General features: G+C 37.6%; 1 protein-coding gene across 5 annotated transcripts in view; it reads left to right on the forward strand.

Annotated features, from left to right (window-relative positions):
- The window catches only part of LOC136240159 (probable serine/threonine-protein kinase kinX), a 55,141-nt gene that overhangs the window by 11,391 nt on the left and 16,795 nt on the right, over positions 1–26,955 (forward strand). For 4 of the 5 annotated variants that reach the window (XM_066031055.1, XM_066031054.1, XM_066031056.1 and 1 more), the window contains exons 3-8: positions 17,415–19,031; positions 19,996–20,079; positions 20,139–20,366; positions 22,071–22,172; positions 22,908–23,015; positions 23,060–23,218. In XM_066031055.1, coding sequence (XP_065887127.1) covers positions 17,457–19,031; positions 19,996–20,079; positions 20,139–20,366; positions 22,071–22,172; positions 22,908–23,015; positions 23,060–23,218 — 2,256 coding nt within the window. In that variant the 5' untranslated portion in view covers positions 17,415–17,456. Of the gene's footprint in view, positions 1–12,972; positions 13,009–17,414; positions 19,032–19,995; positions 20,080–20,138; positions 20,367–22,070; positions 22,173–22,907; positions 23,016–23,059; positions 23,219–26,955 lie in introns of those variants that run through there. The other variant, XM_066031057.1, reaches the window with a different exon arrangement.

A 26,955-nucleotide genomic window follows, 5' to 3' on the forward strand; every position in this document is an offset into this window, starting at 1 on the left:
CTATCAAGCATGGTAGTTCTCAGTGTGTCAACTTCCTTTGAAAATCACTTAATGCAATTACAAGGTCTTCATACTATTCTGTGGAATTTATATGATTTCCCTTGGCAGATTTTGCCAAGTCACAGAGAACTGTAAAGCAAAAGTTTATCAAGTGAAGCTTTCTGCATATCTTAGGGCCACCCCCTGTTAACTTCACTTGTAGAACATCCCCACTTTTAATTTAATTTTATTTCAGCAACACCTTAGTCCAAGCCTTTAATCTTGATTCCAGTGTTTGTTGAACACCACATCCACCTGACATGGCTTTTATAGTCCATTCAGAATTCATCTTTTTGGTTAATGCTTTCAACTGGTGGTAGCTATCTAAAAGCCCGAAATTTCCTTCACATACAACACAAATACAAGCTTATAGTTTTTCATCTTCAATTGTACTGGTATACTTTCCAGTTGCAAGGTCTAACGGTTCAGATTGGTTAGTTTCAGTATGAACATAAATAACTAAAGATGCTTTGATTACATCTTTCTCCATAAATGACAATGGTCGACTAGCAATTGATTTCTTTGAGACCAATGTTGTTGATGAGAGAGGATAGCAAAATCAGGTCACGTACGCTTTGCTTTATGCACTGATTCTTGGCTAGAAGCACAACTGTTTGATAACCATTTGTTAGTTTGTTGTAACTCTTTGTTCGACTCTTGCACTTCACCAGTTGCTGTAATTGCTCATTTTGAAGTCTTGTGTTAGATATCATTATTTGGATTCTTCCAATTCCTTTTCAAGTTCTAAAATACACAAATGCTGTATTGTGAGCTTCTTCTCATTTTCTAGCTATACTTTAAGTACTTTTACAGTAGTGACATCAATGTGTAGTTCCCATACAGAGTTTTTACTACTTTCCCAACATTCCAGTATCTTCTTCTTTTTGTTGAACTTTGTAGGATTGGCTATTTCCAGTACTGTTGAACTATAGAGTGAGTAAAAGATATAATGACACGTTCAGACTGGCAACCAAGTTACTACAGTATGTGCTTAACTTGAACTTACATTTTTAATCATAAGGTCAATTAGCTGACCTTATCCTTCAGAATTTCTTATAACCTATATACACAAAAAAGCACTGAGCTGTTTAGTTCTGTTTAATACTACTTGTACTGAAGGGTTAGCGTTACAGCTTCTTGTAAAATATAAAGTAGTAGGGCAGGCTTAGGTGCTATGCTACCAGTAGTAGTAGTAGTAGTAGTAGTAGTAGCAGTAGCAGTAGTAGTAGAAGCAACGATAATCGCGATACGTGATATATCATGATATAAATTGTGGTGATACGATACAAGTAATAGTGTAACACGCCCATGAGGTTTGTATCTGATTTGTAAACACTCCACCCTCGGGCCGCAGTTAGTATCTGATTTGTAAACACGTGCAGCCCGAGGGTGAAGTGTTTACAAATCAGATACAAACCGATGGGTGTGTTCTAACTGATTTGTGGTATGGATCAAAGGTACCCATTTGTAACACAGAAGGAACAAGAAAGCAATGCTAATATTGGCTACCTGAGTGCTGTGTACAAGACGATTTTACTCACTAATTACTGCCTTGATGGTTAGTTAATTCATTGTTGGCTTTAGTTTATTCATTGGTAGCACGTTTGTTATGCCATCATCTATGCCAATTACTCCAGCCATTGTACTGCTTCCGCATCATTTGGTGTAGCTTAAGTGTCTGATATTCATTGTTGAGTGGTGCAGCACTATAATAGCCTTGGTTAGCTTAATTTATTGGCGAACCAGCCTGTGGTAGCTACACAGATACTGGCTAGCTCAGCCCAGTGGTTGTACTGCTTCCCATTCATTCAGACGAGTGCAGTGTTGTGTGTTCATTCGTACCAGAGCGATTTACCTCCTTGCAACGCCTCTTGTCAGTCCTTGATGTATTAGCCTTGTATTGTGACTTCCTGTGTTGGTCTGGTGTTTGGTTTTGTTCTCTAAACTAAGTAGTGGCCAGACTGTGTGGCTAAGAGGAGGTACTTAGCCATGTTAAAATTATTTGTAAACTGGTTTACGACTGATTTGTAACACTGGTGGCAGCCTTTGATCTGCCCACGTACCATACTACAATACTGGATGGTGTGACAAACAAGGTATGGGAGTTGTTTCCAGCTGCTAGCAACTAACTGCAACCAGCTGTTCACAGCTTATAATCTAAGAGTGATTGGCATCATTTTAATCGAAAGAGACTGAATGATTTAAAGGTACTTGTACCTAAGTGTAGTAAAAAAAAACGTAATACGTCTGTATGAATGATTTTACTACAATTTTTTGTGTCTACTCCATGTCAGCTGTATGTTTTCCGTGTGGGCATATTGGGAAGCCAAACTTAAATTTACAGAACTGTTTTGATAACACATAATCTGTAATCATGTTCATGCAGTAAAGTGATGATCCTATATACTTACGTATAAGTGACTGGATTTTGGAATAATATCAAAATCGCACATTAGATAAATGGTTTTAAAGAATTCAAGTCAGCATAACATCTCAAGAATAGCCAACACGCATATGAAATTTACACAAAAGATGCATCAATCTATTACCTTTCAGACCACTTTCATTACTAGTAGCTGCTTGTAGAGTTTCTTGCCATAGAGAAAATCTGAGCAGTTGGACAAGCAAAGTAGTATCACGAGTGCTCACAAAAGGGTGCGGGGTGGTGGGGTGATCAAGAGGTAGACTTCAAAATGGAGGCAGACCACGATTGGAGTCCAGACATGAGATTACAGTGGCTGATATGTAGTAAAAAACATCTGGCCAACATTATCAGGCTGTCCACCAGTAAACTGATTCTTGCCAAGCTTACAGATACATGCCAGTATAATTTATAAACCCTATGTACGTACGTACATTGAATGGTTAGTATTCTGCTTAAATTTGGATATGCATAATTATTATCCTCTGTTCCTGCATTAGTGGTTATCTAACTATAGACATAGTCTGTCATTAATTTTAGCCAAAGAACTATTTACTGATGCTGAGCCTATGATCGACAGATAACCTCATTGATTGCCATATGATAGTTTGAGTTTTAATCTGATTGACATCATCAAGGCCTAAGCATGTACACTATTACATTATTCTGTTATCGGACTGCACTTAGGCCATGCAAACTTTTGATTTATTGTTTCTCATTCCCACCCACCACCTTAATTTTCATTATTACTATTATTAATCACGTGCACACACAATGGTTAGTTACCATTGTAATATTATATACAGAGGGTTAAGTGTCACTACTAATTGATGCATAGCCATATGCTGAAAGTTTTTGGCTTAACATGCAGACGTTATATACTAATATAGAACTACACTATTTTTGAAATTTTTGAGCACAATATATAAGTAACATTCAGTGCATTGAGTTTGAATTAAGTGATATTTCTCCGTGTGCAAGATCTATCACATGCAATGTCACGTCTCATCGGATACTACTCCGGTTGATTAGTGTCACCCCTGAGGAGTAGCACCGATGAAGCATTCAGTGAGTTTAAAATGAGTTTTTGTATGCTCGCAACAGTTTGTATATAATTGTGTTAGTCTCGTGCCCAGACCGTTTTTTTCTTTTTGTGTGGGGGTGGGGAGAAAACTCCACAAAGCTGATAGTTCACAAAGTCTGTAGCACGGATAATGTATATGTTGTACATGGATTGGAAATGACTCCATAAATTGCATGAAACGGTGAAGTATTCCTATAATAAAGTTTACGGGGAAAACTTAGTAACTAGCCATTTATGCAGAGCAAGGCAATGTTTTATATGAAATTGATTATTGTACTTAATTCTTCTAGTAAAAAATAATGGAATGAAGAGCCCCCACTTGAGTTTCTGTTAGTGCATATTAGCAGTTGCTGTTGCCAGGTGCACAGTTGTCTGAATGTTTCACTGTGATGTAGGTTCACACAATGCTAATAACCATGTTCTGATGCTAAAGAAACAGAACAGATACAGAACTGCTCTTTCATGTGTGCCAACTATGTGTAAGTGCACATTCCCCCCACTATGATTTCCTACACAAACGTTCTATTACATTCGCGCTTTATTCACTTGATAATTCAGTATTGAATTATCCTGCATCAGGTTTTAATAGCTAAAAAAATAAAACAATAGTTATGTTCTTTAAACAAGTGGCTATCCTTTCTTTTGCCATCACCTAGTCAGAGATTACCCAACACAAGCATACCAGAGCAACATACTAACCACTAACAGCATAATTAACTGTTAAACCATGCAACGCCCAACAACACAACAACTTTGGGGATGATACCAAGACACTACTACTTGACGAAAAGGCCATAAACATTTCAAAATGGCGAACAGTAATTGTCACAAGGCACAGTTTTGATTACGGACCAAACCCACATTACAGATAACACAAAATAACCATTCCACAAAGAAGCTTATCTAACTAGGTTTTCATTAATAATAGAAGATGAAACAGGCGTAAAACACTTACTATAACATATGCTCTAAATAGAATTTTCTGTGATATCTCTGGATTTGTCTGTTCGTTGTAACACATGTAGCTACGTTAGATTTTATCTCCCATAATCAAATTCTTTTAGGCATGCTTATAAAAGGAATCCAGTGGTTAAGGATCTACTACTGGTTAAACTTGTATTGGCTTGGATCGCCCACTGTGGGCTATTAACCTTGGAAGAGCATAGCAAATCAATGATCGAAGGTGAGATTTGCAATGCTTGAGGTCTTTCTGTTGGCAGGTCTCTAACAAAATTGGTTAGTACTAGCAGGTTTCTAACCACTTTAAGGACCTGCTAGCCAGTCTCTTAGTGATTTTTAAAGACTTCATTATCTCCCAGAGGTCAAAGCATATTATAACTTGGCAGTTAACATTAGCCATTTGCTTTAACACTATTGTGTTTTCGCTTGGCTTAGTGGCCAAACTGGACTACGTAAATACAACAATTGCCATAATGGCAACACAAGCGAGCAATTACCAAAATATCTGTGTTATTCTATGCAATCATTAATCATGGGGTAATACGCCATTTGATACTCTTGGTTACTATTATAATGTACTTGCTTTTGTGCATGTAGAATATTATTGCTGTGATATAATGTCTTGATAAGGATCTAATTTCTGTTACATACATTTGCAATTGGTTATTACACTGTTTTATTTTAATACATTCCTTTGAGTTCTGTAACAAATTAAACTTTTGGTCCAGGGCAAAAATCGGTCTAGCTGGATCATTTTCAGTTGACCAAATTTAGTTCGCCAGGGCCATTTTTAGCATCCAAAATTGGTCCAACCTGGTAAAAATTGGTCCGGCCCAAACTTAACTGGCCACATGCACCCCTGACCACTCGGACCAATATTGGTTGACCAAAATCAGTCCGGGTGGACCACTAACACATGCAGCCAATGATGCATTGCTATAAGTTGTTTGTGACGGATCACTGCAGCCAACTTACAGTAGCTATAGCTATTCTCATTTATCAGTCTCCAATAATGAGCATTGCAGGCATTATCACTGCATGGATTTGTGCTAAAGGTTATCCAACAAGGGCACGGATCACTACATGGGATCGGCTAGCTGCATTGGAGGTGCTTAAGATCGAGATACTCTAATAGAGCAGTCACCTATAACATTCATCAGCAGGCACTGATCTAGAAATAAATGAAGGTGGGTGGCTAGCCCAGATTTTAAGTTAAGAGTCCTGAATGTCTTACTATTTACATCAGGGAAGAGCTGACACTGTTATTGTTTGGCTTGTACAGTGAAGCGCACAGTAGCATGTGCATGCACTGTGCTCTTGTGCACATATAATGTCTGATCATGAGTTAACACCAATGGTTAGAACAATACACCTGTAACACCTGCATGTGTACATACTGCACATTCCTCTCTTGTATGTGATATGTAGGAGAAGATAGGTTAGGTTTGTTCCATTAAATAACTAAATGTGAACTATCAACTCCTGATTACATGTCCCCACAAGCAGGGGCGGATCCAGAGTTTGGAAAGAGGGGGGGCACCTTGCTGAAAAAAGGTGAAGAGCAAAAAAAAAAAAAAAGGTCACAACAATAATAGCTAGTTATCCTTTACCAAATATATTATATCACGTATGTTATGTAAAATAAAATCCTATTTATACGTAGCTTCATAAGTAAGCTGCACTGCCTCATGAACATTGTGACTGCTTTATTAGAGTAATTGACTGCTCTATTAGAGTATCTCGATCTTGTATGCAATTTCTTGAAGGGGGGGGGGGGGGGGGGGGCATTTGCCCCAAATGCCCCATCCTGGATCCGCCATTGACAAGAATAAACATTTCCTTAAATGTTATAGGAATAATATTCCCTGTATGCTTTTCACTACTTAACCAACTTTAAACTTTTACTAATTTTCACCTGTGCACACACTACATACACATTCCTCTCTGTTCTATGTGATATGTAGGAGATGATATGTGTAGCTGTTTATGACAATGGGTGCTCCCAGATTAATGAAAACTGACCAAGGGTCAGAATTTAATAACAAATTAAATTCTGAGCTATATATGTGGAAGTTGAAGATACGACATGTTTTAGTGATAGCTTTTATATATACCATCCTCAAGTATAAGTGAGGCTGGTGATTTCCATCATGTTGCTATAGTTGTTTGTCAACACTAATAGGCTGAATGAAAGATTCAACCAAACACTGCAAAGCATATGCTTGTGAAGTTTATTCTTTACGATTAATTACTACTAGGCAGGCAACACAGCTGATTTGCCTAGGATATACAATCACACAATATTACAGTACACTACTGCGTTACAATTACAAACTATACAATACTATATTACACAGATTACAGATACTAAGTTACTATGTTACAATTATGAATTATACACTATATTACATATAGATCACAGATACTAATTATAAACAATCAATAAATTACATAATTGGTTAGAAAAACTATTTACAGTGCTTGCTTCGATAGCAGAAATATATAAAGAGTTCCAATCACGCACAGTTTTTGGAAAATACCTATTGATAGTAATTAGTTCTGGCAGTTGGTATGTTAAAATGCTGAAATCTTGTTAAGTGGGTGGTGGTGATGGTAGTTGTTAAGTTTATTGAGCATATAAAAAGATACTTGGGAAGAATATCTTGATACGTACCTGTGTTTTTTGCATACAGCACTACACACCATGAGTTAACTGACTCAGTATTCACCATTGAGTTGATGTTTGGCGGAAAACCCCCACTCGGATATTGACATGGAGAAGAAGAATGCAGGACTTTATCATCCCACACTGCTTTAAATTAGAACAGTACAAGTACACGAAAAAATTTGTAATTTTCAACTAGAGTAGGGACCATAGCACATCGATAAAAAGTAACAAGTTGGAGTAGTCCATGATATTAAATCACTGTAAAACAATAAGAAGTGTTATATCCCTACTGTGCATTTCCGTTATGGTATCTTGAGCACAGTAGGGATATAGCACTCCTTATTGTTTTACAGTGATTTAATATCATAGACTACTCCAACTTGTTTCAGTACTTTTTATCGATGTGCTATGTATGGTCCCTACTCTAGTTGAAAATTCCAAATTTTTTCGTGTACTTGTTTGTTAACTTTTTTGTAAATAATTTTATTATGACTGGTGAACCTACACATACCGCACTTGAAAAGGTACCGCGCGCCCCAGCTATATCAATTATCATCTGAAAAGTAAAGTATCCATTACGCTTCTTTGTCAGGTATGTTCAACCCGTTATACAGCATTTCGAATCAAGAACTGTTCGAAAAGTACCTCTGCAATCGAAATAGCCACGATGAAAAATACGGACGATTTCCATTTCGAAGGGAAGCCATCACGTGCTCGCGCCAAATCGACACCTTTCCCTGTCAGCAAAGATGAATGGGACACAAAGGAGGATACTGGTAAGTCCATGAAGAATGCATTGTACGTACTGCGGTATGCCAAAAGGCACCTGTCGGGCCGAAGCGACGTCGAACAGTGAAAAAATCAAGCCCATATAGTGTTAGCCGTTATCGAGTTACGCCTGTCTGAAGGCATCAGTCAGTCAGTCACTTACTCAGTCAGTAGAAAATTCTGTTGAATAAAAAAAATTTAAAATTCCGTAGCAACTTAAGCTTGTTGAAAGCATTTCAGGTCGATCTGAAAGCTTGTTTGGGCTTAGTTTTACCTCACCAATACTGCTTCATCGTCGTAAGGGAAAACCGAGGCTGGTTTTTGGGTGATATTATTTCGTGGGCCACACCTACTCCTTTGTGGTCCCTACTATACAGTTACTATCGTACTGTATGATTAATTTTGTGACTGTGTTCATCGCTGCATATTTACAGCTATCTATATATATAGCTAGCCATGACATGGAATTTATTTTCTAGCTACTAATATGTATTTTCCGTAAATCAGCTTGGGAAACAAAACTGCACTACTCGTAATAATAGTATCCAGGCTAATTCAGCTGCAGTGATCCGTCACAAACAACTTAGCTATGCATCATTGGCTACATTCATTATTGGTCCACCTGCGAACTGACCAAAATTGGTCTGAGTGGTCAGGGGTGCATGTGGCCAACCAAGCTTAAGCCGGACCAGTTTTGGCCGGGCTGGACCAATTTTGGATGCCAAAAATGGTCTGGCCGGGCTAAACTTGGTGAACCAAGGCTATGCCTTTTGGTGCCATGCACCCTGTCATTTTGACAAATTAGATAAATAAAAATAAAATAAAAAACCAAAATCGGTCTGTCCAGACCAGTTTTGGTATCCAAAATCGGTCCAGCTGGACCGATTTTACCTGGACCGATATTTTCGTGACAGTTCATATCAACATCTTACTGATATGTTTGGTAGTTTTTATTCAGGTAGTAAATGCTGCACAGTTTGTGTAAATAACTGTGTAGGTGGTTTTTGTGAATTTTGCAAGTGACGATAACTTTGTTATATGTACAGTATCACTACTGATCAACATAATACCTAATAATAAGGCTTATTGTCTGGGAAAAAAACAACAGAAAATAGCTAGTTACACTTTCATGAAATATTTGTGCTTCTGAAATTTTCATTTATGTGGTACATATTAAGACACACGGTATGTCGTGCGGTCCAAGAAGCTGACGTGCCACACAGTGACTGATAGGAAGGAAGAAAACACGATTTTACACCTATTTAGTTCTGTGATCCCTTATCTGATTGGAACCAACTTTGCTACAGAAGTGCTGACCAGGTAGGGGAGTCTACATACCAAATTTAAAGAAAATCGCTCCAGCCATTTCCGAGATACTAGCAACCAAAAATTCATTTTAATTTCTTCGTTTTCTTCTTCATTTCGCACACTTTGCAAAATCCACCATAAAACACGACTGCATGCTCCGATTGGGCTGACATTTGGCGCACTTAAAGGGCTCATTACAGTGGATCTCAGTACCAAGTGTGGTCAGAATCCGATGAACATTCATGGAGTTATGACCAATTATTCATGTAAAATAAGGTCGAACTTCTGTCACACCCACAGGGTAAACCCCTTGAAGGAATCAGCTGAAAATTGCTATATAGATGGAGTGCCCATCGTAGGAGTGCCTTTTTGTGGTTTGAAAGGAATCCAGATAAAGGCCATCGAGATATGACACAAAACCCAACCTATGTCACAATTACTGAATCGAAGTTTATGAATAAAAAACTATTAGTATTCACGCCTACCACTGTACCAGGCAAACCGTTTAGAGCAATGAGCTGAAAATTGGTGTGTAGCTGGAATAATCATCATAGAAAATCCTTGCAGTAGCACAGAAGAATCATTGAGTAGCACAGAAGAATCATTGTACAAACCACTTAGTTATGATTTAAAAGTGAACTACATGTAGCAAAAGTGAGATTGAGCTGGATACTCTGATAGAGCAGTCACCCTAATGGAGCATTCAACTGCCGAGATACTCTAATAGAACAGTCACCATGCAGCTACAAATAAATCGCTCTAGCGATTCAGACCATTACAAGTCATCCTGTAGGAGGTCAGCTTAAAACCTATTCATCCTGTAGAGAGTTCAGCCACAAACAAATGACGTTGTACAGAGTTCACTACAAGTAATTAAGACACACCCTGTAGAGGAGAGATCAGCTAGAAAAAAGTCACCCTGTTGAGAGATCAGCTACGTAGAGGGTTCAGCTACAAACAAGCTACCCTATAGAGATCAGCTACAAACAAATAACCCTATAGACTACAACAAGTCACCCTGTAGAGAGCTCAGTTACAAACAAATCACTCTGCAGAGAGTTCACTACAAACTAATCACCCTGTAGAGATTTCAGCTACAAACATGTTACCCTATAGGAAGATCAGCTACAAGAAATCACCCTGTAGAGACTTCAGCTACAAAAAAATTACCCTGTAGAGAGATAAGCTAGAAGTCACCTTGTAGAGAGTTCAGCTACAAAGAAACCTCCCTGTAGAGAGTAACAAATAACCCTGTAGAGAGTTCGACCAGAAACAAGTGACCCTGTAGAGAAATCAGCTAGAGGGAGTCACCTTGTAGAGAGTTCAGCTACAAATAAACTATCTTGTAGAGAGTTCAGCTAGAAACAAGTTGCCCAATAGAGACAGCAGCTAGAAACAAGTCACCCTGTAGAGAGCTCAGCTACAAACAGATCACCCTGTAGAAAGTTCAGCTATAAATAAGTCATGCTGTAGAGAGATCAGCTAGAAGAAGTTACTTTGTAGAGAGTTCAGCTACAAAAAACCACCCTGTAGAGAGTTCAGTCACAAACAAGTTACCCTATAGAGAGATCAGCTAGAAACAAGTCACCTTGTAGAGAGTTCAGCTACAAAGAAACCACCATATAGAGAGTTCAGCTACACACAAATCACTCCGCAGAGAGTTCAATTACAAACAAATCACCCTGTACAGAGTTCAGCTACAAACAAATCACCCTGTAGAGAATTCAGCTACAAACAAATCATCCTGTAGAGAGTTCAGCTACAAAACAAATCACCCTGTAGAGAGTTCAGCTACAAACAAATCATCCCATAGAGAGTTCAGCTACAATAAAAATCACCCTGTGCAGAGTTCAGCTACAAACAAATCACCCTGTAGAGAGTTCAGCTACAAGCAAATCATCCTGTAGAGAGTTCAGCTACAAAACAAATCACCCTGTAGAGAGTTCAGCTACAAACAAATCACCCTGTATATTATAGAGTTCAGCTACAAACACATCACCCTGTAGAGATTTCAGCTACAAACAGATTACATTGTAGAGAGTTCAGCTAGAAACAAGTCACGGTGTAGAGAAAAAAAGTCACCCTGTAGAAAGATCAGCTAGAAGAAGTTACTTTGTTGAGAGTTCAGCTATACAAAGAACCACCCTGTAGAGAAGAAAATTACCCTGTATACGTACATATAGAAAGATCAGCTACTGTAGAAACAAGTCACCTTGTAAAGAATTCAGCTACAAACAGATCACCCAGTAGTGAGATCAGCTAGATACCAGTGACCTGTAGAGAGTTCAGCTACAAAAACAAATACACACTTTATAGAGATCAGCCAGACAAAGTAACCTTGTAGGGAGATCAGCTAGAAACAAATCATCCTGTAGAGAGTTCAGCTACAAAGAAGCCATCCTGTAGAGAGTTCAGCTACTGTATAGACAGGTTACCCTGTATAGAGATTAGCTAGAAACATGTCACCTTACAGAGAGATCAGCTAGAAACTAAACACAATGTAGAGAGTTCAGCTACCAGCAAATCACCCTGTAGAGAGTCCAGCTACAAACAAGTTATCCTGTAGCTAGAGAGATCAGCTAGAAACAAGTCACTTTGTAGAGAGATCAGCTAGAAACAAATCACCTTGTAGATAGTTCAGCTACAAACAAAATCACCCTGTAGAGAGGTCAGTTACAATTGACCCTGTAGAGGAGGGCCTACTGTAGAGACTTTATCTACAAACAAATCACCCTGTAGGGAGTTCATCTACAAACAGATATGGTGAAAACAAGTGGCACCAAATTCACCCAAATTGTCATTATTAAAATTTTTACCATTAACCTACCATCACAGCCTTTACTTGGCTGCCACCTTGAATTTCACATCTTTTTTCATGATAGCCATTTTGGGGGCCACACTCTTTTGTACAGCTTGGCTGTTTTGGATTAGATTCAATACGTACAGTATGATGACATCACTGGAATATTTGATTTGATTTTTTGTTTAAACTCATGACGTTCAGCATAGTACACTGAGACAGATACAAATACACAAGTACAAAACTGAAAAACATACAAGACATAACAAATACAAAGCAACAAAATTAAACAATATACAAAGTAACTATTATTATAGTCTGCACACTTCACCTGAGCCCTGCCAAATATAGTAATATCAAAGAGGTGAACATGTGTTCACTTCCAATGGTTTTGTACTGGAACAAGTGTGTTTTCATGTTGTAAACATGTTTGTGTGCCTGAATCATCCATACTAAATATATGGGATATTTTTTGTTTAAAGGGCTTCACAGTAATACTAAATGTTTGAGCAGCTGGCCCATGTAACAAGAGTTATTAACAAGAAACAAGGGCTCAGGTGAATGTGAACAGACTATAGTCATATAGTGAGTCTTCATATATTTTTCCAATCAAAACACATGATAATACGTATGTTTTGTGGCCAAAAGAAGCTGTGCAGATGTGTAGCAGACAATCTTGTATTAAGATAGTGTAATTTTCCAGTATTGCTGTGCAAATTTCCTTGGGGTTTACCACCTTCCATACCCAATTTAATGTAAAATTAGTACCAGCCCCTTAAAAATTTGGCTTATTTTTGTTAACATTTTCTTTTACAACACTATCCATGACTTTATTTGCCCTTTAAGTTTGGAGCACAAACTTTATATAAGTTCAATATTTTTTTTGAAATTGCAGGTGTGATTTTATTTTATGCCTCCCACAGAAACTACTTCTACAGATCTATAAATTACCCTGATAAGTGAGTTGTATTGTCATACAGTACAATAGTGCTATATAGACCACAAAGGTGTAGGCATGGCCCATAAAAAAGCATCACCCAAAACCAGCTTCACTTTCCCTGATGATGATGAGGCAGTATTGGTTAGGTAAAACTAAGCCCAAACAAGCCTTCAGATCAACCCGAAACGCTTTCAACAAGTTGCTACAGAATTTAAATAAATAAATATATATATATATATATATATGGAATTTTCTAACGACCGACTGACTGACTGAGTAACTGACTGAGCAACTGATGCCTTCAGACAAGCATAACTTGATAACGACTAAGGCTACGGGCTTGATTTTTTCACTGTTCGATGTCGCTTCAGCCAGACATGTGCGTTGTGGCATATCGCAGTATGTACAATGCATTCTTCATGGACTTACCAGTGTCCTCCTTTGTGTCCCATTCATCTTTGCTGATACAGCGAAACATGTTGATTTAGCGGTAGCACGTGATGGCTTCCCTTCATAACGGAAATTGTCACTATTTTTTATAGTGGCTACTTTGATTGCAGATGTGCTTTTCAAACAGTTCTTGATTCGTAATGCTGTGTAACAGGTTGAACATAGCTGACAATGAAGCGTAATGGATACTTCGCTTTACAGATGATAATTGGTAGCTGGAGTGCGTGGCACCATTTCTTTCTTTTGATGCAGAAGCATGGGTTCACCAGTCATAATAATTTTATTTTACAAAAAGTTAACAAGTACACAAAAAATTGGAATTTTCAACTAGAGTAGGGACCATAGCACATTAATAAAAGTACTGAAACAGGCTGGAGTAGTGCACGATATTAAATCACAGTAAAACAATAAGAAGTGTTATATCCCTACTGTGCTCAAGATACCATAATGGAAATGCACAGTAGGAATATACACTGTAGCTGGGAGTGAACAAATGTTGCATTTTAAAATTGGATGTTCTATTAGACTACTTGGCTGTTCTATTTACCTACTCCTACAATACAATTTTGACCACCTCTCAGTAATTGTAGACCTTCCCCTTGCTCTTTATCTTCTACCTTTTCATTACCTATATACTTAAACTGCACTTGTACCTTTAGCTAGCATAAAATTTCAGAGGGTTTTGTCCTAGCATCAACATAAATCCGTACTTGTAGCAGCATTGAAATCAGATTACTACTACTCACCTGGATGTTCCGCTGACCCTGATTTGGTTCAGATGTTACCCAGATTAATTAAAACTGAGGCATACATCAAGAGCTACATTTTAGATGTTCAATTAGCATGTTAAGTGCAAGGGTAGCTATATGAAAACTAAACAGATATATAATAATAAGCAATCAGTCAGTGGGTGGGGCTCCATATAAATTTACAGACAGCAAGATGCATTTCCTGTAAGTGGGTGTGACTTCATACATGCTGACAAACTTCATTTCACCACAATGATAAAGTAGTGTAACTTCATGTATGTTTGAAAACAGTATCAAGCTTTTCTGATATTAAACTGGGCGTGGCTCGCAAAAGAAGTTGGCGTACTGCAAGACTAGACTATGTCTCATACAATCGATTAGTAGGTGTAGCTATATGTAAACCTGCAGACAGCAACAGGCATGGATTCGTGCATATGTGCAATGCTAGTGATAAATGGGCGTGACTGCATGTAAATCCGATAAGTAGATGTGGCTCACTAAACAAGCTGGACTGAAGCAGGTCTAGATTTTGTCAAACTAATCACTTCGGGTAAAACCCTGGATAATTCCCAGATGACCTGGACAAAATGTGATCCGGGTGACCTTCAACATTTGTGACCGGGCCTGCGAAAATAGGGCATGTGGGCACATGATTTTTGCCTACTTTTTCAAACTTTCATAACTCATACCTTTTTGTACCATTATGCTATAGTAATGCAATTTTCAGCTCTAAGTAAGCATTTAATTGGCTTTATGATGCAAGTTATAGAATGTAAATATTCTGTTCCAGGACTGACATATGACCTGTAAAGTGACAGAGTGTAGTTTGTGCCCACATGCCCTGTTTTCGCAGGCCCGGTCACATTTTATTATTTTCATTACCTTATGATGCAAGTTTTTAAGTTGTAGATAAGCAACACAATCACAAAGCCTGTCTGTGGCCAGCTTTGGGGTTTGCTTTGTCTATATGCCTTCTTATTTTCCTACAGGTAATTAGAACAACTTAAGGATTTCATGTATTATTTTCATTGTTTTTTGCATCGTGTATCAAGTTTTACATAATTTGCTGAATTTCGTATTAGAAAAAATGCTTTATTCTTTGAAGTATGTACTACGATTTTATACTTATATACTTAGGTTTTGCTTTTGCATAACTCAGGGGCAGATCCAGGACATGGCAAAGGGAGGGGCACAAACAGGCCAAGTTGTAGGTGGTTGGGGAGAGTCAGCTGCAGATTCTCTTGTTAGCTAGCTGCTGCATTTTTGAAGCAGCAAATAATACACCTTTTGGTTAGGGCTGCACCGATTCCACTTTTTACCGATACTTCAAATACCAAGTACTCAGCTGGGAAGTATCTGCAAGTACAAGTACTGATACCAAGTACCTTAAAGTAGCTACTTCATAGTGCACACATTTATTATATAGTGCATTTTATGGTATTCTTGTACATGATTTCAGTATGGTTCATGTCTATAATGAAGTAGCCAATCAAGATTCACTAAGAAAGAAGTCACTGAAAAGCAAACCAGTGGATATTCCAGTATTCTTCTGGAGAAATGTAGATAATATCATATAATAATGGTGCTCACAAAAGCACAAAATAAATACTGAAACAGTCACTTCTACCTGATTGCTCTATTAGAGTTATTGACTGTTCTATTAGAGTATATCAATCTTTTTCTCAGTAAAGCATTTTCACACATAGGTTTCACCAATAATTTTGCTGGTAGCTAGCTATTAGTGTTATACTTTATGCTTTTAGGTGTCCACTGTGCTAGTAAAATAAGCAAGTACAAACGAACATTATTTTAATGTCGCACGTGATAAGAATCGGTATCTGCAACAATATAATGGCCGATTCCGATACTTCATGAAAACAGCAGTATCGGCCCGATACCAATACCAATGCTAGAATTGGTGCAACCCTACTTTTGGTAGTATCTCACTGTTGAATTTTACCATTTTGGCCTTTGCAGATGGTTGTGAAGTCTTAAAAGCTGTTTAAAAGACTCTGAATGTCTTTAACAACAGCAACATGATAATTTTTTTAGAGGCGCTTAGTATGCACGAAGGTGCAGGGTGACAGTTTCATAGCTAGTTGATTTTGATTTGTTTTGGTTTCAGGTGAATTTGTTAGTGTTGCACCGATAATCGGATTGGTTATCAGAAAAGCCATGTATCAGCTGTATTTTTGTATATCAGTATCGGATCAGCACCTTGATGAAAAAAGCAGCAGATACAGATATTATGTATGTAATTAGAAACACATGCTCATGATGTTTACAAATGCATCGAGTTGCATTTTCCAGCACTACAATGTTGTTATTACTGCTTCAGTGTACTGTCAGCTGTTGTTGTAGCAATACTGCTGCTATAAACAAGCTAAATTGACCCTTCACAATCAAATCTCTAGTAAAAATTGCTATAAGATAGACATGCTGTGCTATATCGGATTAGCTACGTTTATCGGCTTGAAAATATTATTCAATATCGGTTATCGGAATATCAGCAAAATCTCATATCGGTGCAACACTAGAATTTGTAATAAATGCTAATAAAATGTGCATATTGCATATTATTCGTGAGTTGTATAAGCTGATATTGGCCTGACATAAAGTTTAGTATTTAATCAGAAGTATGGCTCCTCCACATGGTGAGGGGGATTTGCCCCAAATGCCCCATCCTGGATCCGCCATTGTAACTCATTGATCTTTAATTGATTTTCCATTATTTTATGTACCTTAATAGTTTGCTGATATCTGTAAGAAAATTTTAGAAGTAATTTAGTTGACTGTTCTATTAGACTATCTTAATCAAGTGATTGTTATATGATTATATCTGTAACTTCTTACAGATTCTGAAAGGTTTTACTTTGGTATTATTTTAAAGCCTGTAAAAAGTCAGCTAGTTTTAATAAATGGTTTGTGCTGGAATGTAAAAAATGGCAGCAATCACTCTTACATTTTTTTTCAAAATTATACAATGCTTAATCTGGCTTGACTGATTAGTTACACTTTAAAGTGTCCCACTCCAAGGAAAATTCTGTACCAAAAGTGGTCTATTTTTGTCCAGGCATATAGTTGTGGTTGCAGGAAACTTGTGTTTTCTTGGTTTGTAAATAATTCATACTTGTTGTTACATGCCTCCATTTCTATCCCTCAGCCACACAACACACCATCATGTGTCTTGATGATTTTATTACAACAATTTGTATTCATTTTGTAGGTAAATGTGCTGAGTAGAAGAAATATTTCACACAAAGTAAAAATGGCGTCGTGGTGGAAGTCACGTAAACCCCAATTATTGGAGAATGCTAAATCTCACATCATCGATGACCTCACAATTTTACAAACTGAATTAGGGATAGGATCATATGGTACTACATATGCTGCAGTATATGATGGTAAACCATGCGCAGTTAAAGAGGTGCATCCTTACCTTATCAAAAATCATCCTGTATCGTTTAATTATGAATTGTACAACTCCAGGGAAATCAATACACTTAGCTGTTTGCGACATCCTAACATTGTGCAATTTTTAGGTGTTTATTTCAAGAGCAATTCAGATATACCTATGCTAGTGATGGAGAGGATGTGGAAGAACTTGTTTCAACTACTTGAAGAGCGACCTAGTCAATTGTCATTGTTAATCAAGACACATATCCTCTATGATGTAACTTGTGGTTTACAATATCTACATGGTAAAAAAAAGCCAGTGGTTCATCGTTGTTTGGGTGCTAACAACATTATGTTAACCAAAAATTTGGAAGCTAAAATAGTAGATTTTGGACAAGCTAAATATTTGGAAAATTTGCTATTGCAGAAACTTTCAACATGCCCAGGTAATCATGTGCTCATGCCTCCAGAAGCTTTAGAACACAATCCAACTTATGACACCAAGTTAGATATATTCTCATTTGGTTGTACTGTTCTTCATGTAGTAACTGAAAAGTTTCCTATGCCAACTGATCAATTTGTACAGCCTGCAACTGATCAAAATTCATTTGTAAAAGTGTCTGAAATTGACAGAAGAAAGACATATATCGACTTGTTGCCTAGCAACAATAGTCTGTTCAGACTCATTACATGCCAATGTTTACAAGATGCTCCCACCAGCAGACCTACTGCTTCTGATATTCGCACTGATTTGGAGAAACATCTCCAGCAGTTTGAAACTGACTCACCTGAACTTGCTAAACAGTTCAAACAGGATAAGCTTCTTCTAATACTATCGATACAGATGCTGGAAAATGAATTGGAAAGTGTGAAAAAAATATCAAAAGAATGCTCTGAAGAAAAACAAAGTCTCAAGTATGAAAATGAATTCTTACAAATGGAACTACTCAAGCAGAATAAACTTAATGAGGAACTGATTACAGCTCATAGCAGCCATATAAACAAATTGGCTGATGACCTGAAGGAAAAACAAGAGGAAGTCACAAGTGACAACCAAAAGTACTCTGAACTGCTAAATGAGGTTAATGAGTTACAAACTGAATCAAAAGATTGTAGAGAAATATTTAGAGAAGTTAAAGATGAACTACAAAACACAACAGATAGTCACAAACAAGAGATAGCATTTCTTGTAAAGGAAAGGGAGGATTATAGAGCACAACTTATTATACTAAGAAATCAATTGGAATTTCAATGTGACAGTGTTGTTAAAATTATAACTCAAAAATGTGCAGAAAATGAGAAACTGATTGATGATTTAAGTAATACTTTTGAGCAGTACCAAATGACTAAACCAGATGGCAATTTATGGCATTTCCACAGACTTGTGAAGGAAAATGAAGTTTTAAGACAAACAATTATCCGCTCTTGTAATCTGACAGATGATAAGGTATACAATACAGTAGTTATACGGGCACAATATGGAGTTTACATAATTTATAAACCCGAAAGCCCAAGTCTGTAGCACACAAGCGAAGCAAGGGTGCTACTAAGAGAAGGGCCTGAGAGTTTATAAATTCCACAGACTCCGTGTTGTGCCCGTATAACTGCTTTAGACTCTGTTTTACATTACACCTAATTAATTGTCACTGCCATGGCTGTTTCTGTTGTAGCATTGGTAAAAGTGGCTGGATCTTTTGTGATAATATTAGTGCCATGGCAACCATGCATGTTCATGTGAAACTATGTCTTTAGTGTCCCATTACATCACCACATGTTAGGAATACATACTTGTTGTAGATTTTGTGCATATGCCTGCAGGCATGGAGTATATTAGAAACAACACTATTATGAGATTTATTTCCCATCCAAAACAGCTTAAATAGAGTACGGTAGTATGAAGGTTTGGGTTTTCTTGCCCTAAATACCACCCTAACCAGCCTCAAACTCCAAAATACCTTCAGAGTGACTTCAAACACTTCCAGCAAGTTTCAATGGAATTTTAAAACCTACCGTAAGTGAATTTTCTACCAACTCTAATTGGGCATCTCATATTTCCCAGGTGGATTATATAGCATGTTTAAATCATGAGATTGCATACGTACTTCATTCAGCACATCAAAAGGAATGTACCAGTCCATCAAATATGTGAAGTCTTTCTGTTATTCCTAAATTGCAACCATGTTTCCTGAATACTTCTCTGGCATGTAGTCAGTGAGTTAGGTAGGTGATAAATAATAGCTTTAAATAAAATGTGTTTAAATATAACTTGCTCAAGTTCTGCACTTACTGTATCTAATTAATGCCTGTATAATTGTCATGTTAGTTTTAAACTGGTTTTTGGTCAATTTTTTGATTGTAAATGTCCTAGTTAAGCATAACCACACATAATATTGCAATAATTGTTGACCCAGATTAGTGATATTTCACTGAACACTACTGATGATGGCACAGTGTCTGATAGTGTTGTGTCGAATTTGTCAGAAATGTCGAAACATGTAAGTATCGTTTTAATTATGAAATATTATAATCATAATTAAACTATTTATGTACGTAGCTTCGATCACAAAGAGACCAGTTGCAGCAAGAGTTAAATGAAACTAAGAAATATGCTGAATTCTTGAAGAAGAGCATTGATATGGAAGAAGAAAGAAGAGCAAAGATTAATGATGAACTCCAACAAGTTAAGGCAACCAGCACTACAGTTGAGGAAAATATCAAACAATTACTAACAACATGGGATGATGTTAAGATAAAGATTGAGAAATTTCTTCAAGTTGTTGAGGTATGTTGTTTTTGTTACTGTGGACAATGCATGCTTTACATACCAAATTCAAATAGACCTCAGAGTTAACAAACAAACATACATTATTGATCAAGTGCATGGCTAGACCAAATCAATTCATACTTAAAGAAAGACTGTAGCTATAGAAAGAGACATTATGTGTGACCTGCTAAGGTCACATACATGGGATAAAAAATGTATGCTACAAAATCTTTATGCACACTTACCATGACTATGCAGCAAACATGAATGACCAACAGAAAGTGTCTGGTAAAGGTCTCCAGTCTCATAAATTGAAAAAAATGTAGAAATCTCATCCTTGACTTTTCATAGTGTCCTTTGGCTCCTTATGGGAAACCTTCACTTGAAAAATGTACAGTCCTCAGTTAAATGGAAACCTCTGGGTCTTGAATCTTTGGAGGTTCAAAGAAGTACAGTAGCTTTCAGTGTTGACAAGTTAGCTGGTCTATTTACATTACAGTGTTCCCTCAATATCTGACCTCCTTGGGTCCAAGACATGTTCAGATAATCAAAAAGTTCAGGGATAATCAAAGCCCATTTGTTTACATAAATAATATACAGAGCCCTATTCAAATACTCTAATAGGACATACATCTTAGACAAAATACTCTAATAGAGCAGTCATTTCTACTGTATGGATATAACCTAGTGTTCGGATAATAGAGGCTCAGATATTTACGGGAGCACTGTATACCTATAATTCTTGACTACAGTAATTCTGTTACAGTATTTTATTGTGAGTGACTTCACTATTGGATTGTTTTGATTGTTTTAATGTAAATGTCCTGTAACGCTGCAAAGAAACATTTTTGTGTAAAATCTAATCTGTATATTAACATGGTGACTTTTGAGCACTTCCATGTTGGTTGTCTTACTTGCATGTTTTATCAATACTGTATAGTGGGTTATTGTAGCATCTGGAATTTCCTGCATTTAAAAAAAGTGGCAGAGCGATTGAATGGTAACAATAAATTTTAAATCTTGCTTTTAATTAATATACATGCAAAAATCTGATGTGGTAGCACTTGTAACAAGTGAAAACCAGTTTAATTTCAACTAGCAAAGTGAAAACAATGCGATTCATGCTGCATGGCATTGTACATGCAACCATTACATCACTTTGTCTGCTGTCTTTCGCATTCCTGGTCTTATCCATTGTTCAACTATACTCTGCATGGGCTGGGAGAAAGATTAATAGAGAGCTGGATCCTTGCTAGCAGGCTTGCAAGCTAAATTTCAATTATTTTTAGTCAGAGCCATTAGTTAGTTCGGGTCACATGCACCTTTCCTTATCCGTACTTCTTGCTTCGACTCGCATAACCGTACACAGCTGTATCCTTGGCTTTTGATGGACAATGCATCTTTCCAGAGTGCTTAGTGATGAACTGAGACCTTAAACTAAATCACGCGACCTTAAACTAAATCACGTTATTATCATGGTGCCAAAATCCTCGCAAATTAATTTTAGCAAAAGACCCTAAATGCTAAAATTAATTCCTGGCTATAAAACCTGCTATACGGTATTAGCTGTACCACAGGGCATTTGGGCTTTTACCTGATATGTATGCCCTCAGCTCTCAGCCTCAGGCCCTTGGGCTGTCAGGCATATATTACAGACAAAGCTCTCACGCCCATGTTACAACTATTACATGTACATACATACCATAGAATAATTTTTCACAGGGCAAGGAAAGAACAATCAATCTTCCTGTACAATTACAGAAGAGTAGTGATGAAAGTGCTGAAAATAAGTCGATCATATGCAAAATAATTCTGGATTTGCAGGTAATAATTTGTTTATATGATGGTGTGTTCTCAACAGATGGTCTAATTTGTGTCTAAATTCACCAATTCTTTATTGTTTGAGCACTTTTCATTGTCATCCTCTTATGCCACGCTGAGGCAATAGCTATCTTTTCATGTCTATACTTTTTTGCATGCAGTCACATATACTGTCTAGGACATATCAAAATTACTTGGAGTGTTTACACTACTATAAACAGGAATGGTTAGCTAAACTTGTAAAATACTGTATAACAGGAAAAATTGATAAAGGGAAAATTTGACAAAGTAACTGATCAGCACTGACCAATTAAAATTTGATGAAAAGCAAGAAATCACATATCACAACTGACTGATACACTGACTTTTGAGGTGCTTATTGATTTGATGAATGTAACCAATTTGTCAAATTCATCCAAACTTCCTGTCGAATGGTAATTAGTTTCACTTAAACGTACTGATGGATGTGCCTTTTGGTGAACCAACGATGATCTGCTTACTCAGCTTGGTTACTCCTTCATTCTCCTTTACTTCAGTTGTTAGTTCTTCTTCGTAGTAAATCATGCTAACTCAATTGTACTTACATATGTACAGCATTAAACCTCAACTATTAAGGTCTTTATACATTACTAAGCAGAATTTATTGTAGTACCATATGAGTAAATTATATCACACTTTCTGTTGTATTGATTCTTAGGACACTACCATGTGTTTCAATATAGATTAATTAATTTATAGGAGTGGTCATTAGTCATTCAACAAGTGCAACTAGAGTGGATCAATCCCTTGGAGTCACAATTGATTGAGAAATCAGAAAACATGATTTCCTTGGACAAAGAATTACAGGTATAACGGGTTCTGCAAGTGTGTAATCTATCTTTTACTCTTAGGAAGAGAAAGGTAAAAAATTAAGCAACCAAATTAAGGTGAATCAATTAGAAGAAGACTTGTCTAATATCAGTTCACAGCTAATGATATATAAGAAGAGTTGTGATGCTTTAAAAACAGAAAAGAGGAGATTGATTGAAAAATCTAATGAGCTGAAGAAGGTACAGATATATATATTTACAAAAACTAGCGATCTAAGCAATAAAAGTAGTGAAACAAAAGAGATATGAACAATGTGTTACAATATAGCTATGTGGGAAATCCCATGTGGCATGTTATGTAATGCATTTTCGCAGCTATGTTGCTGTAATACACTATTAATATTAATATCTTTCTTGTTTCACTACTTTTTATTGCTTGGATCCGTACTCCATTTTTAATACACTAGTTTGTTTATATTTTTGTTATAGCATAATTATGATACTTGTGTGACTGTATTTGTGCATGGCATTGTATAAGGGTGACTGCTTTATTAGAGTATCTTGATCCTGTTACTTATCTGGAGTGACATTAAGGTGGCGGTCAAGCGTACAAACGGGCGCCGTTACAGTTAAGAAGCCTTGCAACATATAAAACCACATTACGCAATCTGTTATATAATAATAAACCCACAAGTACGATTAGTTACTACACAGGTGCAACGAAAGTTATCTGTCGCGAAGAAAAGCTAGAGCGAATAGACAGCCAAAGGTAAGGGGAGGCCTTACATGCGCATTGACAAAGTTTTGGTGGTAAGTTTTATTCCTGACATGGGTAGTGAGTCTAGAAGACAAAAACGAACGAAGAGCTGTTGCAGGTCAACACTTGCAGCCAACAGAAAAGCTATAAACAAATGGTGGAACAGCCACACGAGCCCTCAGTGTGACGAAATGACACCTGATCATTAATGTAAGTCTTGTTAAAATGTAATATAAATATATCGCAGAAAATAATTCACAACTATAGATAGTAGCAGTAGCACCGCCTCCTCCAGTAGTGACACCACTCCAGTTAGTACCACCTCCTCCAGTACTGACACTACTTCAGTTGGTACCACCTCCTCCAGTAGTGACACCACTCCAGTTAGTACCACCTCCTCCAGTAGTGACACCACTCCAGTTGGTACCACCTCCTCCAGTAGTGACACCACTCCAGGTAGCACCACTTCCAACATCAGCACTGACCTTGATACTAGTACCTCAAGTGATGTTCCTCGTGCCAGGTTACATCTGGAAGGTAGCCAAGTCATTAGCCTCAAAAGTTTACAGGAGGCAGTTCACAAAATTACCAATCACAGTGCTGCATGTCAAGCTCCTGTAGAGTTGATCAGAGAAGTAAAGCGGGATGGCCTTAGCAGCACTTTTTTAGCTAAATGTGAAAAATGTCATGAAGAATTCAAATTCACTTCAAGTGATAAAATAATGGTTACAAGGAAAGATGGCACATTTAGGTCAACACATGAAAGTAACGTTGCCGCTGTGATGGGTCAAATGGCCACAGGTGGTGGATTCAGCAACCTGGAGCAGTCTCTCAGCATTATTGGCATTCCTCCACTATCAAAGCCTGTGTTCATAGACATTGAACGATGCTTAGGTCACTTATTTGATCAGTACCTCACTGAACTGATGTTAGAAGCTGGTAGAGAAGAAAAACAAATTGCAATTAACAACAAACGATACCATCAGGCATACCTGCTATCACAGTAATCGTCGATGCTGGTTGGAGCAAGAGATCACACCAGCATTCTTACAGTGCAAATTCAGGTGTGATTTTTGGGGCTGCTACAAACAAGCTCCTGTACATGGGAGTGAAAGGGTACAGGTCAAAATTAGAAAAATTAGCAAAAGACTTTCCTGCATTCCGTGGACGTGGTGGTCTTACCAAATCAGTTATTGTCAAAATAACACATGGTGCACGCTGTGCAATCCGGAAGCACTCTGAGACAAATAATGTGATGCAGCTTCAACGGGACTTAAGAGCAGGTCCAAAACATTATTTGGGCTACCATGAGTCCTGTAACTCTGAGTGGTGTTCTGAAGTAGCAAGTGTATGGCCATCCAAGAAACATAAATCTTGATGATCTGCCTCCAAACCTCCTCATTTGAAGTGGAACGGGCTGGAGATAGACTAGTAAACAAGGCCCATCAGTTGATTGGCAACAAAACAACAAATTTGACTGAGTGCTTATGTCGGTCCACGCAAAAATGGATGGAGGTAAACAGATAAATAGAATCCAGTCTGGATCCTTTGAGCATAGATGTATGACTGCAGGCTTGTCCATTACTCTTGGTCCAACATGGTGTACAGATACATGGAGACACCTTTTTGGTATGCCATCACTTGTAGCTCAATCATATGCTTACAAACGTAAAAGAAAGCATGACAGTGACAAAACCAGGAAAAATTCTGAGTCATACAAGCGTGCACGTCTGGAGAAAAAGTATCATATAACACCAGCAATCCCAGATGAAGATTATGGGCTAGATGCCACTGCTCCAGACATCACCAGTCAACAAAATCTTCATGACATCTGTAAAGAGTTCCTCAAGTCCCTGTGTGTTATTGATGTAAAAGCTGCTGAGCTAGCTGCTGCTACTACCGATCAGGACGTTTCTCCAAATAGTTTATGGCAAAGGCTTTGGAGTGTGCAGCTAACAGCTTCATCATTTGCTACTGTGGTCAAACGTAGATCAAAGTTTGAGAAATTGGTTGAGTCCATCCTTTACAGGCCACCTCGGAATACAATATCTGCATTGGAGTGGGGCAGAAATCATGAAGAAGCTGCAAGAACAGCATACATAAGTGTCAAAGCCAAAGGAACTTCTTTACCTTATCATGTCCTTCACACAGGTATACATATCAGCAGCAACATCCATGGTTGGCTGCATCTCCTGATGGTCTTATGGAGGATCCAACAGAGACTAGTGGCAGGCAACATGGAATCCTTGAGATTAAATGCCCTTATTCTGCAAGGACCATGACTCCAGAGACTGCCTGTGAACAATTGAACCGATTCTGTTGTTCCTTGGTAGATGGACAGGTAACACTGAAAAAAACACATTCGTATTATTACCAGATGCAAGGACAGATGGCAATTGCAAACAAGCCATGGTGTGACTTTTGTGTGTGGACACCAAACTGCCTTGCTATTGACAGAATAGACCGAGACACAGACTTTTGGCAGCAGAAAATGTTTCCCAAGTTACAAACAGTTTATAACAAGTATTTGCTACCTGAAATTTCCGATCCTGTGTACCCTACAGGACAAATGATACAACCTCTCTCAAACATTGACGACTTGTAATAGTGCTAGTGTTGTAACGTGGTTTTGTAGTATTGTTTGTAGTGATATGTTTACTGCGTACGTATTATGACAATAATTCACCAGTTTCATTGTTGAGTTCACAGTAGCAATGATTCCCCACTGGTTTAACGACTGATTTATTTGTTCAAACTTGCAACAATCAGCTAAAACTGCTCCCATTTGTCGGAGCGATACACACGTTCAAGCACACATCAATAATACACCATAAAAAGCTTTCATACGAGTGACACGAACTCTTTTAGAGAAGAAAGTCAAACAAAGCACAAAACCACAAGCCATCTTAAAATCCACATTGATTATGTAACTCGTGCATTCGAACGCATGATCTACACCTGCACCTGGTGAGCAGGTTTTTTCCATGACGGTTAATCGTAAGAGGCCAAAATTTTGAATGACAATCACTGGTGGCCTAACAAATGTAGTAGTGTATAATCGTTGCGCTGCAGGTCGGGGTTGTAGTTCTATAGCCGCTTTTAGCGACATTAGCATAACTTCTGTGGGTATCTTAGCACCTATGATGACCGTTATACACAGTTACACGAAGACTGATAAGAAACATTGTTTCCCCAAGGATGGAGAGACTAGAGGTACACG

This window comes from Dysidea avara, chromosome 12 (genome assembly GCF_963678975.1).
Source record: "Dysidea avara chromosome 12, odDysAvar1.4, whole genome shotgun sequence".
Taxonomy (NCBI): domain Eukaryota; kingdom Metazoa; phylum Porifera; class Demospongiae; order Dictyoceratida; family Dysideidae; genus Dysidea; species Dysidea avara.